Source organism: Ochotona princeps, unplaced genomic scaffold, assembly GCF_030435755.1.
Source record: "Ochotona princeps isolate mOchPri1 unplaced genomic scaffold, mOchPri1.hap1 HAP1_SCAFFOLD_121, whole genome shotgun sequence".
Classification (NCBI taxonomy): domain Eukaryota; kingdom Metazoa; phylum Chordata; class Mammalia; order Lagomorpha; family Ochotonidae; genus Ochotona; species Ochotona princeps.
The window spans coordinates 58,153-73,934 of NW_026696772.1; the positions used below are offsets into that span (position 1 = coordinate 58,153).

A 15,782-nucleotide genomic window follows, 5' to 3' on the forward strand; every position below is an offset into this window, starting at 1 on the left:
CCTTGGGCCGTCCTCCACTGCTTTCCCAGGCCACAGGCAGGAAGCTGGATGGGAAGTGGAGCTTCCGGGATTACATATGGGATCCTGGCGCAGTCAAGGTGAGGACTTTAGCCACTAGGCCACCATGCCGGGCCCATGATCGGTCAGTTTAACTGTTAACTTTTTTAAAAAGAGCAAGTTGGCAGGCTTCTATTGGTGGCTTTGAAGCAAGCAACTTTGGCCAAGTGCAAACAGGTGGGCTCCAGGGCGGTGATGGACTTCTCTAACAAGCACACCAGGGGCCGCCTTCCTGAGCAGCGCTCTGCCCACGGGGCCTGCCAGACTGCCAGGCCTGGGGTCACACAGCCTCCCAGCCAAGCAAGCAAGGCTGAATCACAGACACAGAAAACACCGAGGTTCCTCACTGGTTTCTCAACCTTCTCCATCTGCAATCATCAGTGTAAACTTGGCTCAAGGGAAGCGTGGAAGGACAGCCTGCAGCCGAGTGTCCCTCACAGTGCAGGGCGACAGGCCCTCCCGGGTCACAGGCCTCACCCTCCAACAAGGCAACACACTCTCAAAGTTTTGCGTGCTTTCAAAAGTTCCAGGGTGACAATGAGGATGGACTATGCACAAAGAGGCAGTAAAAGTTGCATGTCTGCAGTTTTGTTAATGTGGCCAGGTTGTTCACTGCAGGCCGCTCAGGGTGCTTTATCAGCTGAGGCTGCACACAGGTCTGCAGAGTAACGGATGCATTTCACGGCAACAACCATATTCTCCTCTCAAGGTTTTGATTCAAACTGGCTTATCATGATGACTTTTTATGTAATAATTTCTAGTTGGGCGCAGGTTCTAATCCCGGCAGCTCCACTTCCCATCCAGCTTCCTGCCTGTGGCCTGGGAAAGCAGTCGAGGACGACCCAAGGTCTTGGGAGCCTGCACCTGTGTGGGAGACCTGGAGGAAGTTCCTGGTTCCCGGCTTCGGATCGGCACAGCACCGGCCATTGTGGTCACTTGGGGAGTGAATCAGCGGAGGGAAGATCTTCCTCTCTGTCTCTCCTCCTCTCTGTATATCTGACTGCAATAAAAAAAATAAATAAATGTAGGAGGACACTGTGACCCTAGAAGGTCAGGAGCACAGGATTACAGTTGATTGGATAATATTTGCATGAGAACAACAGAATGGGTGCCTTTTGTAGAACTGACTAGATACCGTTTGTATGAGAAAATAGATGTGTGGCCAGCATGAGAAATATACAAGACAAAAGGAATTCCAAACAAAAGCACAGAAACGGTTGATGGGTTTGCTGACAAGCTCCATACCTCCTCCCTTATCCTGTATGTATAAAGTCTGATGCCACTAACAAACCTCGGCTCCATGCACCAAGTCCATCGCTGTGGGACAGCGACAAATAAATAAAATAAATCTTAAGAATTCCTTAAGAAATCCTAGCATGATGCCCCTAGAAATCTGGCATGATTTTACTTGCGCCCTGCAACATTTCGGGGCCCCAGAGGGCAGCGACAGTGCTGAGCTGCAGAGCCTGGCGTGCTGGTCTGGGGAGCCCACCGTGACGACTGACATGGCCCCAGCACCAAGCCAGGAAGCCTGGCTCACAGGACCTGCACTGCCCTGTCTCCAAGGGACCAGCTAACTAGTCTATTCTGAGTGCTCACACAGGGTCCCAGGAGGCTGGATGGGCTTGAGTCGGGGTCCAGAGGGCCCATCAGGTTTCTGCATTGTGTGTAGGGGCCAGTTGCCTGTCTTGATGTCTGTCTTTTCCTTAGAAGGGATTCTATATGTGTCATGCGCAGATAAAACTGCTAATCAGAGGACTATGTTGACAGTTCCCCGGGATGAATATGTATTTTGCACAAAAAGATGTCATCTGCAGTGACATCTTTTGGCTTCAATGCCTCACGAGACTGAGCAAAGGAGTGATCTCACAGTAAATTTTAGGTTTATACCACTCTTCTTTTACTTTAAGAAAATCTCCAAGTTGTTACTCTGAACTACTGTCTGGGCTTTGTTTATTGTGAACTAGCTTTTTGAGTTTTCTGTAACAGAAAAAATATTTTGAAAAGTAAATGTACTTGTTTGTATGATGCTTAAGTCATCTTGGTACAATTAATAAGTTCAGGTTGGACAAAAGTAAAAGATTATTTGGGTTGTTGGAGTAACAGGTGGCCATTCTTGCTGTTTTATGGGTCCAGCCAAATGTTTGAGATCTGACTATGTAAAATCTTTCCTGTAATTCCATGTATTTGAGCATCAACATTTTAACACAGATACTTTCAAAGAACTCAAGGAGGCCTCACACGGAAGGCATTCTGCCTTCACCAGAGGGTTAGTACAGCCGCTGGCTGCTCAATACCGCATGAGTCCTTAGGGCAGGAACAATTTAGCTACAACAGTTTTGGGCAGGAATCCATTTTTACAGTTTAGGCGTTGGTGACAGGATGAGGCCCAGCAACAAGACAGGAGAAATTATAAGACTGACCTGTGCAGGTGTCTCAACGCCCAGCTTGGAGGCCAGGGAGCAGTCCCGGGAATCCAGGCCCAACTCCAACACGATGCAATCACTCGGGCTCGGAGTGCCTTGAGGGCCTGGGACCGGATAGAGGACTCAGGGGGACCTCACCAATCCTTTTTGAAAATTCGTCAAGACAGCCAGGAGGCCTACACAGACTTCACAGCTCCGTTGACTGAGGCTGTCTCCTGTGCCATTTCACAAACACATGTGCGAGAAATGCTTTTGCAAACTTTGGCTTGTGAAAATGCTGCCTCAGATGGCCAAAGGCCCTACACCCTATCCGAGTGGCGGGGCACAGCCTCAATGACTATATTAAAACGTGCGTTGAGATTGGATCAGAAGTTTACAAAGTCGACCAATTAGCTGCTGCTCTATATGCTGGAATGAAACAACACTGTCTTACATGTTATGGTGGGGGAGAATTAGGACATACGTGCTGTGACTGTCCTAAGGACAAGGCACTGAACTCTTCCAGGCTAGTCCCACAAGCAAGCGCTGCCCCTGCCCCAGGGCCTTGTCCAGGCTAGTCCCACAAGCAAGCGCTGCCCCTGTCCCAGGGCCTTGTCCAGGCTGGTCCCTGACAAGCAAGCGCTGCCCCTGCCCCGGGGCCTTGTCCAGGCTGGTCCCTGGTCCCTGACAAGCAAGCGCTGCCCCTGCCCCGGGGCCTTGTCCAGGCTGGTCCCTGGTCCCTGACAAGCAAGCGCTGCCCCTGCCCTGGGGCCTTGTCCAGTGGGTTAGAAGTAATTTCACTGGGCTGTTGTTGAACGTCCCATGCGACATTAAATACACTTCTTTTTTTTATAAAAGATTTATTTTATTCTTATTACAAAGCCAGATATACAGAGAGGAGGAGAGACAGAGAGGAAGATCTTCCATCCGATGATTCACTCCCCAAGCGACCACCACGGCCGGTGCTGCACCGATCCAAAGCCGGGTATCAGGAACTTCTTTCCAGGTCTCCCACACGGGTGCAGGGTCCCAAGGCTCTGGGCTGTCCTCGACTGCTTTCCCAGGTCACAAGCAGGGAGCTGGATGGGAAGTGGAGCTGCCGGGATTAGAACCAGCGCCCATATGGGATCCTGGCATTTTCAAGGCGAAGACTTTAGCCACTAGACCATGCCGCGGGGCCCAAATACACTTCTTTTAAAACAAGAAAAGGGGAAAGGATGGGAACCCCATCACCAAAATACAAACTAATGAAAGCAATATTCAGATGTTTAAATCAATAAGAAGAAGGAAACACAAAAATAGACAAAGATTGACGCACTCCATGTTCACAGATATAAGAACTACCAGGAAGCAAAGGATGGGAAAGGGGACTGTAAAGTTTGTGTTTTTTGAAGGGCGAATAGTCAGAGGAGGGGAGACAGAGGAAGATGGTTTTTTTTCACTGTAGTAGGTTTATTCCAGCGGGGCAGGAGCGGGAGGGAGGTGGCGGAAGGGCAGATGCAGGCACCTGGGGCTCCTGGTGTTCAGCTGAGCCAGCCAGGCACAGGGGGCTGGGCCTGGGAGGGATTAAGGGCAGGCCCCTGGGCATTGGTGCCTGCAGGTGGATGTCTGAGCACAACTGGCCAGTGGGCAGGGCTGGGAAGGGGCTGGGAGCTGGGGGAGAGACTCTTTCAGGGTGCGGACTGTGGCTCTTCGAGCCTGTCTGAGCGCCCCATCCTGCTCTCCGGGGCTCCAGTGGCGCTTGCTGGGATGGAGGAGGCCGGCGAGGACGCCTCGATCCACCGCTTGGAAGGCGCTGACCTGGACGCTCAGGTGGGCGGCCTCATCTGCAGGACCAGAAACGCAGCCAGCGAGCAGCGCCCGGGCCTCGTCCTTCACGCCTGGGGCTGGACCTGCTGGCCTCCCTGAAACGGAGAGCGCGGGAGGCGCAGGACCAGTGGGACGGCAAGAAGCAGCCCCGGATCTCCTACAAGGACTGGGAAGACAGCGAGGATGAGCAGAAGGGTGCCGAGGAGGAGGGCGGCGAGCAGGCTGGCCGCAGCGGCCGCAAGGACAGACACTACCGCTCTGCTCGGGTGGAGACGCCATCCCACCCCGGCGGTGTGAGTGAGGACTTTGGGAACGCAGCCGGCAGAGAGAGCGGGGGCGGCGGGAACGTGGGGTCTACGCCTCCTCCAAAGAAAAGGCTCGCAAGAAGGAGAAATCACGGGATGGCGACTATGAGCGTGAGAGACAGAGGTGAGCGGGCTGGAGGCAGGCGCAGGCGCAGAAGGAACGAACCGCAGAGCCCACGCCATGGACCCAAAGACGCAGCCACCCCTTCCAGGTCCAGCTGGGAGGAGGAGGAGGAGGACGGCCAGGGCTCCTCCAGGCGCTCGCACTGGGACTCGCCCTCTCCAATGCCATCCTACAAATACGAGTGGGCTGTCGACAGGAGACACCTGGGCTCCACCCCGCATCTGTCCAGGGGCCGAGGAAGGCGCGAGGAAGATCTTCGTCCGATGGTTCACTCCCCAAGACACCCGGCAGGAAGTTCCTGGTTCCCGGCTTCGGATCGGCGCAGCACCGGCCATTGTGCTCAACTGGGGAGTGAATCATCGGAGGGAAGATCTTTCTCTCCTCCGCTCTGTGTATCTTTGTAATAAAAATAATTTAAAAAAAAACTTTATCTTGGCTTCTCACAGGCGTGGCAGTGGTCCATTTGTGGGAGCACTGGGCTAAAGCTGAGTGTGCGATGTTCACTGCTAAGGCAACTTCCTGCGCGCTGCACACGGAGCCTGCGGGGTCCGCGGCGCCCACACCTCCCCGGCCTGCGCTTCAGACTGCTGGTTCCAATCAGCCGCTGTGTCCAGGCGGCCTCCTGCCATACTCTTTCGTTCTACCCGTCCCAATCTGTCCCCCAAAATAAAGCCTTCTCTATTTTTTTTTCAGTATTTATTTTACTTGGTTTTTGACTTGAGTTGCAGAGAGACACACTGAAAGCTCTTTCACCCACTCCTCAAGTGGCCGGAGCTGAGCCAATCTGAAGCCAGGAGCCAGGAGCTTCTTCTGGGTCCCCCACATGAGTTCAGGGTCCCAAAGACTCACCCTCTGCTGCTTTCCCAGAGCAGAGGGCTGGACGGGAAGTGCAGCAGCCAGGACTCCTGCACTGCAGGCAGCAGCCTAACGTGCACACCACGACATGGCTCATTTTAAAGGCTGTGGGTTGCAAAGGAAGGAGCAGGGCCAGCTCTGCGCCTGGACACTTGGGATGGCCACTAGCCCAGGCATCTGCTGCCTGGAGAGGGCGCTCTGGGCTCGATTGGGAGAGGCCAGCTGGGGACAGAGTACCCAGGACGGCCACCTGGCTGCTCGCTGACACTGGCCGAAGGGTGCATGTCAGAGCCAGACTTGCTCATGGGAGACCTAGCAGTTCTGAGCCATCACCCCTCACAGCCCAGAGCCCAACTCCGCCGGGCAGCCAAGGCGCATCTACCGCCCGCAGGCCCCGCAGGCGCTCCCACGCAGCAGGCCCGTCGAGAGCTGCTGGGGAGGCTTCGTGCTCTGGCTCCTGCAGGTTGTGGTGGCACAGCGCAGTGCCCAGAGCAGCTCCGCACAGGGGCCCGCATGGCGGTGTGGCGGGTGAAGCTGCCACGTACGGCTCGGGCATGCCGTGTTCAAGTGCCAGTTGTGGTTCCAGCAGCTCTGCCTCCCGTCCAGCGGCTGCGGGTGCCCTGGGAGAGGCGTGAGGGCGCCCTGGGCTCGGCCCGCACCCGCATGGCAGATGCTGAGGAAGCTCCAGCCCGGCTCTGCCATGTGGGGCGTGAAGCACTGAATGCCGCTGAGCTTGTCACTCGGGCACCCCCCAAAGCGCCTGGGTGGCCCAGGCCACTCAGCGCTCGCTCCCTCCTGGCCCTGCGAGGCCGCCAGGGCCGTGGGCAGGGCAGCCTCCAGTGCCACCAGGCACCAGGCAGGCCACCTCCGTGGGCACCAGGACGGGATGCGCTGACGGCAGGGCCCGGAGGTCCTGGAAGCTGGCAGCTCATGGAGAAGATGCCCGCAGTTTGCCCAAGGGGCCGCCGCACCAGCTGTCCTGCTGAAACCACGGAAACAGCGGACGCAACATGTTAGAGAGGTGGACATCACGGCCAGCTGGACTCTCCTGAGGGCAACAGGAGGACGAGGGGCATGAATGCAGGACGCGCTAAGGCACGTCGGGCAAAAGTGCAGGACGCAGCGAGCCAGGAAACGTGTCCCTCCCGTGTCAGTCAGTCAGTCAGTCAGGTGACTAACGTGTCCTCCCGTGTCAGTCAGTCAGTCAGTCAGGTGACTAACGTGTCCTCCCGTGTAAGTCAGTCAGTCAGTCAGGTGACTAACGTGTCCTCCTGTGTCAGTCAGTCAGTCAGGTGACTAACGTGTCCTCCCGGGTCAGTCAGTCAGTCAGTTAGTTAGGTGACAAGATCACACCAAGCCATCCCATGCGGCACCCAGTGTGCGTTAGTGAGCAGGGTTAATTGGGGGTCCTGCCTGCGCTCCAGCCCCGTTACCCCAGCAGGGTTGCGTTGTCCCCGGCAGTGCCCCTACCGCTGCCTCTAGTAGCTGGGGTTTTTTTTCCCTCAGTGCCAAAATGTATTCCAAGGTTTTATTGAGGGCCTGGCAGCGTGGCCTAGCTGCTAAAGTCCTCGCCTTGAACAGCCGGGATCTCATATGGGCACCAGTTCTAATCCCGGCAGCTCCACTTCCCATCCAGCTCCCTGCCTGTGGCCTGGGAAAAAAGTCGAGGACGGCCCAAAGCCTTGGGACACTGCACCCGCGTGGGAGACCTGGAAGAGGCCTCTGGTTCCCGGCTTCGGATCGGCGCGCACCGGCTGTTGCGGCTCACTTGGGGAGTGAATCATTGGACGGAAGATCTTCCTCTCTGTCTCTCCTCCTCTCTGTATATCTGGCTGTAATAAAATAAATAAATCTTAAAAAAAATAAAATAAAATGAAACCCTTTATTTATTTATATTGCAAAGTCAGATATATACATCTTCCATCCGATGGAAGTGAGCGCAACTGCTGGTGCTGTGTCAATCCGAAGCCGGGAACCAGGAACCTCTTCCAGGTCTCCCACGCGGGTGCAGGGTCCCAAGGCTTTGGGCCGTCCTCGACTGCTTTCCCAGGCCACAGGCAGGGAGCTGGATGGGAAGTGGAGCTGCTGGGATTAGAACCGGCGCCCATATGGGATCCTGCGCGTTCAAGGCAAGGACTTTAGCCTCTAGGCCACGCCGCCGGGCCCGAAGGGTTTTATTTTAAACCTGCCTCACTGCACATCATTAGCCAAGCTTTTCTGCATACCGACAGCCAACTGGAAACAGCGAAGCTGGATTTGCCGTAACTTGATCTTTTACCAAAACTTATGGCAAGTTACTCATCACAGAACTTCTTTTCACTTAAGTCCAATTCTCTTAAAAAGTACACCAGTGTGTCCCTCGCGCCCCGCTCCCCTTTGGCCATGGCCTCTCAGTGCCGGGACACGCGCCCGGGCAGCACCCGGCTCCCTGTGCCCCCGTGGCAGGAGGGTTGGCTCACTACACCTTGCGGGGCGCCGACGGGGCCGAGGGTCTGCGGCTGTCACACGCTCGTCCTGCTCAGCAGCCACCCAGGACACACTTCACTGAGCTCACGGCCGACGCGGCACAGGGTACCAGCCCCCCGCTCGCCGTCTCCAACCACACACCCAGCCCGACCCCCGACTTCTGCGCCCAGTCGCTCACGCCTTCCCAGGGCCCCCTACATCAGGCCCATGCAACCGTAGCCTAGCCTGGAGTCGAGGGGCTAGCTAGGCTTGCTCTCCACGAATCAGCAGCTTCTCCCAGGGCTGAAGCCAGCACAGCTAGCCAGGAGGTCCGTCCTGCGTGGGACCCCCCGCGCGTCGTGGTTCCCGCGTAAGCACCAGCTGTGCTGCACCTCCCTCCGCCCCCAGCTCACGGCCGCCCTTGGCACCCTGCCACGCAGTCAGAGCCAACCCAGCTGTGACGGGGCCTTCTGGGCACACGGTGCTACACCGTGCTTCCGCTGAGCTTGGAAATAAAATCATCTCATGCGGCAAACACAAACACAACAGAAACAGCTTCTGAACCCAACCTCGGGTGCCGGCCACCAGGCAAAGGTGGACAGCCGTGAGGACTGGCACAGCTCGGCCAGCAAGGGCAGGGACGGGGCCAGCCGAGGCTGGGTACACCCTTCAGCCCAGGAAGGCCCAGAACAGAGCCAGGGCCCTGCGCGGGGGCCGAGCTCAGCAGGACCGAGGGTGGAGAGTGGCCGGGGGTGGGCACGACCCCTCCCGGCCCCAGGCCACAGCGGAGAGCAGGCCGTGGGGGCCGCCCGGGACACGGGCCGCCCTGGACCCAACAGGCTGCCCGGGACACGGGCCGCCCTGGACACTGGCTACCCCACCGAGGGGCGCAGGCCGCGAGAAGGGCCAGCCCCCCGTTAGGTACCTGGGGCTCGGGACCTCCTCGTGCCGGCATCGCCACCGGGGCGGGGGGACGGGGCGTCCACCTGCGCCTCCCGGGGAGGCCGGCAGCCGCGCGCCCGAGGGCGAGGGCTGACGGGAGTCGTAGTCCCCCGGAGCCTCGGCCGGAAGCCGGGGCTGACGGGAGTCGTAGTCCTCCGCGAGGCGAGCGCGGGACTCGCGGCCATGGCGGGGCTGGAGCTGCTGTCGGACCAGGGCTACCGGGTGGACGGGCGGCGCGCCGGAGAGCTACGCAAGATCCAGGCGCGCATGGGGGTGTTCACGCAGGCGGACGGCTCGGCCTACATCGAGCAGGGCAACACCAAGGCGCTGGCGGTGGTGTACGGGCCGCACGAGGCGAGTGCGCGGGCCGGGCCCCGGGCGCGGGCGGACTGGGCCGGGCGCGCTCCGTCCTCGCGTCCGCTCGGGGGGACGCCCGCAGCGCGCCCGGCTCCCTGCGGGGCCGAGGGGTGCGGGCGCTGGGTCCGGCTCCCTGCGGGGCCGAGGGGCGCTGGGTCCGGCTCCCTGCGGGGCCGAGGGGTGCGGGCGCTGGGTCCGGCTCCCTGCGTGGCCGAGGGGCGCTGGGTCCGGCTCCCTGCGGGGCCGAGGGGTGCGGGCGCTGGGTCCGGCTCCCTGCGTGGCCGAGGGGCGCTGGGTCCGGCTCCCTGCGGGGCCGAGGGGCGCTGGGTCCGGCTCCCTGCGGGGCCGAGGGGTGCGGGCGCTGGGTCCGGCTCCCTGCGGGGCCGAGGGGCGCTGGGTCCGGCTCCCTGCGGGGCCGAGGGGTGCGGGCGCTGGGTCCGGCTCCCTGCGGGGCCGAGGGGCGCTGGGTCCGGCTCCCTGCGGGGCCGAGGGGTGCGGGCGCTGGGTCCGGCTCCCTGCGGGGCCGAGGGGTGCGGGCGCTGGGTCCGGCTCCCTGCGGGGCCGAGGGGTGCGGGCGCTAGGTCCGGCTCACGGGCTGCCCCCCTCCAGATCCGGGGCTCTCGCTCCCGCGCCCTGCCCGACCGGGCCCTGGTGAACTGCCAGTTCAGCTCGGCCACGTTCAGCACCGGCGAGCGCAAGCGGCGGCCGCACGGGGACCGCAAGTCCTGCGAGCTGGGTCTGCAGCTCCGTCAGACCTTCGAGGCCGCCATCCTCACGCAGCTGCACCCGCGCTCGCAGATCGACATCTACGTGCAGGTGCGAGGGGGGACAGGAGGGAAGAGGGGCACCCCGGGGTGGAGGATAGGGGTGCCCCGACGGCGAGGACTGCGCATGACAGGGTGCCTGTCTCAGGTGCTGCAGGCCGACGGAGGGACCTATGCAGCGTGCGTGAACGCGGCCACGCTGGCCGTGATGGACGCGGGGATACCTATGCGGGACTTTGTGTGCGCGTGCTCGGCGGGCTTCGTGGACGGCACGGCGCTGGCCGACCTGAGCCACCTGGAGGAGGCGTCCGGGGGCCCGCAGCTGGCCCTGGCCCTGCTGCCCGCCTCGGGCCAGCTGGCCCTGCTGGAGATGGACGCGCGGCTGCACGAGGACCACCTGCCGCGCGTGCTGGAGGCCGCGGCCCGCGCCGCCCGGGACGTGCACGCCCTGCTGGACCGGGTGGTGCGGCAGCACGTGCGGGAGGCGGCGCTGCTGGGGGACTGAGCAATAAAGGCCTGCGCGCACTCTCGGCTCCTGCCTGGGTCCCGAGGAGGAGGGCAGGGGGCGTCCCGCGGCTCCGCCCGCACCGCGCGCCCCGCACAGCGGCCCACCGGCAGGCGCCGCGCTGCGCACGCGCGGGAGGGGCGCTGACGCCGCCCGCCGCTCCGAGCATGCGCGGCGCCGCGAGGCCCGCCGGGAGCGGAAGCGCGCGGAGGAGCGCCCGTGGTCCCGGTCCTGGCCGGCCATGGGCCTCCTGTCGGACCCGGTGCGGCGGCGCGCGCTCGCCCGCCTGGTGCTGCGCCTCAACGCGCCGCTGTGGTGAGAGCGCGGGCCGGGTGGGCACCGGGGCGGGGCACGGTGGACGAGCTGCCCCGGGGTGGGCGCGGGGCTCGGGCGGACACCGGGTGGACGGGCGGACACCGGGTGGACAGGCGGCCCTCTCGCCCGGCCCCGCGCAGCGTGCTGAGCTACCTGGCGGGCGTCGCCTGGTTCCTGGCGCTGGCCTTCCCGCCGCTGACCCAGCGCACCTACATGTCCGAGAACGCCATGGGCTCCACCATGGTGGAGGAGCAGTTCGCGGGCGGAGACCGCGCCCGCAGCTTCGCCCGGGACTTCGCCGCCCAGCGCCGCAAGTCGGGGTGAGCGGCCGGGCCGGGGGCGCGGGCGGCGGGCGGGGCGGCGGGCGCGGCTGACCGGAGCCCCGTGTCCCAGGGCGCTCCCGGTGGCCTGGCTGGAGCGCACGATGCGCGCCGTGGGGCTCGAGGTCTACACGCAGAGGTTCTCGCCGAAGCTGCCCTTCCCCGATGAGCTGCACGAGCGCTACGTACGGGGGCTCCTGGGGGGCCGGGGGCCGGGGGACGCCCCGCTGGCCCGCGGGGTGACCCCACGCTACCCTGTGCAGCTCGTGTCCGGCACCAACGTGTACGGCATCCTGCGGGCGCCCCGCGCCGCCAGCACCGAGGCCCTGGTGCTCACCGTGCCCTGCGGCCCCGACGCGGCCAACAGCCAGGCGGTGGGGCTGCTGCTGGCGCTGGCCGCCCACTTCAGGGGTGAGGCCCTGGGGCCGCCGGGTGGGGGCCGTGGCCCAGGCAGCTGCTGAGCCCGCCTCGCCCCCGCAGGGCAGATTTACTGGGCGAAAGACCTCATCTTCCTGGTGACGGACCACGACCTGCTGGGCACCGAGGCCTGGCTGGAGGCCTACCATGACGTCAACATCACAGGTACGGGCGGGCGAGCTCCCGAGGGCGCCACCCCCAGCGCCCGCCCGCTGGGCACCCACGGCTGGCCCTTGCAGGTGTGAAGTCGTCCCCCCTGGAGGGCCGGGCGGGCGCCATCCAGGCAGCTGTGGCGCTGGAACTGAGCAGCGACGTGGTCACCAGCCTGGACGTGACGGTTGAGGGGCTGAATGGGCAGCTGCCCAACCTGGACCTGCTCAACCTTTTCCAGACCTTCTGCCAGAAGGGGGGGCTGCTGTGCACACTGCAGGGCAAGGTGAGCTGGCCGACCAGGACGGGGCACCTGCCGGGGGCCCTGGAGCCAGCTGCCCTGACCTGTGCCGCCTCCCTGAAGCTGCAGCCTCAGGACCGGAGCTCACTGGACGCGCCCCTGCAGGGCCTGCAGACGCTGCTGCTCCTGGCTCTGCAGCAGGCCTCCGGCCGCCCCCACGGCCCCCACGGCCTCTTCCTGCGCTACCGCGTGGAGGCCTTCACTCTGCGTGGCGTCAACAGCTTCCGCCAGTACAAGTACGACCTGGTGGCCGTGGGCAAGTACGTGCTCTGGTGTCCTGTCGGGCCGGGCCGGGCCGGGGGCTGGGCAGCTGTGGCAGGTCTCGTGTGTGGCAGGGCGCTGGAGGGCATGTTCCGGAAGCTCAACCACCTGCTGGAGCGCCTGCATCAGTCCTTCTTCTTCTACCTGCTGCCCGCCCTCTCCCGCTTCGTCTCCATCGGCCTCTACATGCCGGCCGCCGGCTTCCTGCTGCTTGTCCTCGGTCTCAAGATATCCTCTACCATGCCGACCACGCGTGGGCCCACCTGCCGTCCACGTGTGGGCCCGGGCCCCCACCTGCCATCTGCATGTGGGCCCCCCACCTGCCTGCCGTCCGCGTGTGCCCCCGCCTGCCGTCCACGTGTGGGCCCGCCTGCCGTCCACGTGTGGGCCCCCCGCCTGCCGTCCGCGTGTGCCCCCCGCCTGCCGTCCACGTATGGGCCCCCCGCCTGCCGTCCACGTGTGGGCCCCCCGCCTGCCGTCCACGTGTGGGCCCCCCGCCTGCCGTCCGCGTGTGCCCCCCGCCTGCCGTCCACGTATGGGCCCCACCTGCCGTCCACGTGTGGGCGCCCCGCCTGCTGTCCACGTGTGGGCCCTCACCCTGGCACTCCCAGTACACCTGTTTTGGCAGTGTCCTTGACTCAGTCACGCCCTGGAGCTGTGGATGCGGCTGCACGAGGCCGGTGTGGGCCCTGAGGAGGCTGGAGGGGGGCCCGGACCCAGCCCCTCTCTCCCCCTGGTGCAGGTGCTGGCCCTTCCCTCTTGAGTCCTGACTGGTTCCCACCACTGCAGTCAGTCTCATGCTGGCCATGGGGAGGGCTCTGGGGCTTCCCTGGGCCCCAGGCGTGGACCCAGCTCCCTGTCCCCCCCATGCAGGGTGTGAGCCTGACCTCGCTCGTGGCCCCTGTGCTCATCTCGCAGGCCATGGGCCTGGCCCTCTACGCCTTGCCGGTGCTGGGCCAGCATGTGGCTGCTCAGCACTTCCCGGTGGCTGAGGCCGAGGCCGTGGTGCTCACACTGCTGGCCATTTACGCAGCTGGCCTGGCCCTTCCGCACAATGCTCATCGGTGAGGGGCGTCCGGGTGGGGGTGGGGCAGGCCGGGGGGGGTGAGGGAAGCCCTGGCCTCGAGGTCCTGGGCTGCCGCTGAGCCCTCACCTTGCAGGGTGGTCAGCACACAGGCTCCAGACGGGGGCTGGATGGCCTTGAAGTTGGTGGCGCTCATCTACCTGGCCCTGCAGCTGGGCTGTGTTGCCCTCACCAACTTCTCCCTGGGCTTCCTGCTAGCTGCCACCATGGTGCCCGCTGCTGCACTCGCTGAGCCCCGTGGGCCCCGGTACGTACGTCCCTACCTTTCCTGGAGAGCCCAGCTTCCCCTACCAACACCCTCCTCCCTGCTGCCCTATGCTCACAGAGCCCGCCGTGCTGCCCTTGCGCAGGCCACTGTATGCCGCCTTACTGGTACTGACGAGCCCGGCGGCCACGCTCCTGGGCAGCCTCTTCCTGTGGCGGGAGCTCCAGGAAGCACCAATGTCACTGGCCGAGGGCTGGCAGCTCTTCCTGGCCGCACTGGCCCAGGGTGTACTGGAACACTACACCTACGGCGCCCTGCTCTTCCCCCTGCTGGCCCTGGGCATCTACCCCTGCTGGCTGCTCTTCTGGAACGTTCTCTTCTGGAAGTGAGTGCCCGTGAGCCAGAGCCTCCCACAGCCCTCCATCCTACCTCCTGCCTGGGAAATAAACATGTTCTCTCTCAGCCACCCTGTTTTGGGCATTGCCTGGCATGGGGCATGGCCTCTGGGTGCAGAGCCTGCTGTCTGGTCTGGCAGCCAGACACTGCTGGCCCAGCGTGAGGGGGCGCCCAGCGTGTCAGCCCCTGGCGGAGAGCCTCTGGCTCTAGCTCGTGGGAGGGCACCTGCAGGATGCCACTGTGGCCTACCAGCTCCGCGCACCCTGTTTGCTTGGAGCAGGCCCACTCATGCAGGATGCCAGCACCTAGAGTACCTGCTTAGCACGCCGTGCCACCGCTCCTGCACCAGAGGCAAGTCACTGATGGTTAGGGATACGGCTGGGCCAGCATTGTGCTGCAACTCTAGGGCCTGCCTACACACCTGCAAGTCCCAGCTGCATGGGGTGAAGCTCCAGCTCTTGATGGGGAGGAGCTGGAGCACTAGCAGGAGTTGGTGTGGGGCCAGCCCAGCTGCCTGGGGGAGCAGAAGGGCCTGGGCTGTTGGCTGGTTTTGCACGGAAACTCCTGCACTCAGAGCCAGCGTGGTTCTCCCTGGGGCCTACGACCTTGGAGAGTCTGTGCAAGGGAAACCATGTGGTCCAGCTTCATGATCTCGTGTCCCTGCCTTAGGGAAGGGGACGCTGAACGCACTGTTGAGGGGGTTTTGGGAGCAGGCCCAGCGAGGGCAGCAGCCCTGGGCAGGCTCTGGTGGCTCATACAGGGCTTCCGGGAGAGCCACAGGCCACACACCTCTCCCTCCTCCTCCACAGTGACCTCACCCACCCCAGGCAGGGCTCCCAGTCACTTGCGGGGTGAATGCTTGGTCCGGCCAAGCTGCTGCCCACCGGGAGCTCCTCCGTCCTGCCCTGTCCCGGTCTGGCAGGAGCTGGATTGGCACGGCGTCCAGTGTTCTATGGGTGTCCCAGAGGTTCCGCCCTGCACGCCTGCTGGCCTGTCGTACACTCACTGTCCTTGGGTGGGCATTGACAGCACAAAGCCTGGCCTTTGTTTACATAGTTGATCAGGGTGGAAAGGGTTGAGGTTTAGGAAAAAGCGGGTGAGACCATTGTTTCCAAATTCTCTTTCTTTCTCTTGTATCTGGGGGAGGGGGAAAAAGGGGAGAAGCTGCCCCCAGCCTCCCTGTCGAGCGCATCCCATGAGAGAGCTGTGAGCTGTTGGTCCGCAGTACTCTTACTTAACCATTGGAACGTGGAGGGCGAGTACCAGGGCACAGGTGTTTATTGGGGTGCCAGAGTGTCGTTTGCGTCACTTTTTGACAGGCAGGGTGTTGGAAGTCCTGCCTGTGCTGGTTCTCCCCTGCAGCAGCCGTGGTAACCCAGGTGTTCTGTGTAGGGGCAGGCCCCCCGCTGGGGGAGTTGGGACTTGAACCAGGTACCCAAGTGCTGTGCCAGACACCTGCCTGGGACCTCAGTGTAGACCCAGGCACGTGCCGCCTGCAGCCGCTGGTGACCATGTGAGTCGGGTGGAACCTGGGGTGCATCAGAGCCAAGGGGCAGCCAGCTTGAAGGAACAGTGAGATGGACTCTGCACTGGGGTTCGCAGAGGAGGAAGATGTGCAAGCCACACGCCATCCACGGGGTGTCTTCCAAAGTGCTGGTCCAAATGCCGTTCGTGCAGGTGGCGCCTCAGAATGGAATAGCACGGGAGCCCAGGTGGAGCTCCGGGAGGGTAGCCGATGCTCTGGCACATCCAGCCCCTGGCCGAG

General features: G+C 62.9%; 2 protein-coding genes across 3 annotated transcripts; both read left to right on the forward strand.

Annotated features, from left to right (window-relative positions):
• Positions 1–9,076: 9,076 nt before the first annotated feature.
• On the forward strand, positions 9,077–10,588 carry EXOSC4 (exosome component 4). The gene is made up of 3 exons (XM_058659436.1): positions 9,077–9,296; positions 9,909–10,115; positions 10,212–10,588. The coding sequence occupies exons 1-3, from the start codon at positions 9,126–9,128 to the stop codon at positions 10,566–10,568; spliced, it is 735 nt and encodes a 244-aa protein (XP_058515419.1). The 5' UTR covers positions 9,077–9,125; the 3' UTR covers positions 10,569–10,588.
• A 136-nt stretch (positions 10,589–10,724) lies between these two features.
• On the forward strand, positions 10,725–14,083 carry GPAA1 (glycosylphosphatidylinositol anchor attachment 1). 2 transcript variants are annotated; one of them, XM_058659445.1, is made up of 12 exons: positions 10,725–10,883; positions 11,024–11,203; positions 11,277–11,388; positions 11,467–11,614; positions 11,684–11,785; positions 11,860–12,056; positions 12,135–12,331; positions 12,407–12,560; positions 12,979–13,074; positions 13,206–13,396; positions 13,493–13,663; positions 13,767–14,083. In XM_058659445.1, the coding sequence occupies exons 1-12, from the start codon at positions 10,810–10,812 to the stop codon at positions 14,008–14,010; spliced, it is 1,866 nt and encodes a 621-aa protein (XP_058515428.1). In that variant the 5' UTR covers positions 10,725–10,809; the 3' UTR covers positions 14,011–14,083. The 2 variants fall into 2 exon arrangements, with proteins under 2 accessions (XP_058515428.1, XP_058515429.1); XM_058659446.1 differs by having other exon boundaries at positions 12,177–12,331.
• The last annotated feature ends 1,699 nt before the right edge of the window (positions 14,084–15,782 follow it).

Excerpts from the sequence above, each read along its gene's own strand:
- EXOSC4 (XM_058659436.1), top strand. The coding sequence starts at position 9,126 with ATGGCGGGGCTGGAGCTGCTGTCGGACCAGGGCTACCGGGTGGACGGG. Across the intron at positions 9,297-9,908 it reads TGGTGTACGGGCCGCACGAG|ATCCGGGGCTCTCGCTCCCG; the intron begins GCGAGTGCGCGG and ends GCCCCCCTCCAG. Across the intron at positions 10,116-10,211 it reads AGATCGACATCTACGTGCAG|GTGCTGCAGGCCGACGGAGG; the intron begins GTGCGAGGGGGG and ends TGCCTGTCTCAG.
- GPAA1 (XM_058659445.1), top strand. The coding sequence starts at position 10,810 with ATGGGCCTCCTGTCGGACCCGGTGCGGCGGCGCGCGCTCGCCCGCCTG. Across the intron at positions 11,615-11,683 it reads GCTGGCCGCCCACTTCAGGG|GGCAGATTTACTGGGCGAAA; the intron begins GTGAGGCCCTGG and ends TCGCCCCCGCAG. Across the intron at positions 12,057-12,134 it reads TGTGCACACTGCAGGGCAAG|CTGCAGCCTCAGGACCGGAG; the intron begins GTGAGCTGGCCG and ends GCCTCCCTGAAG.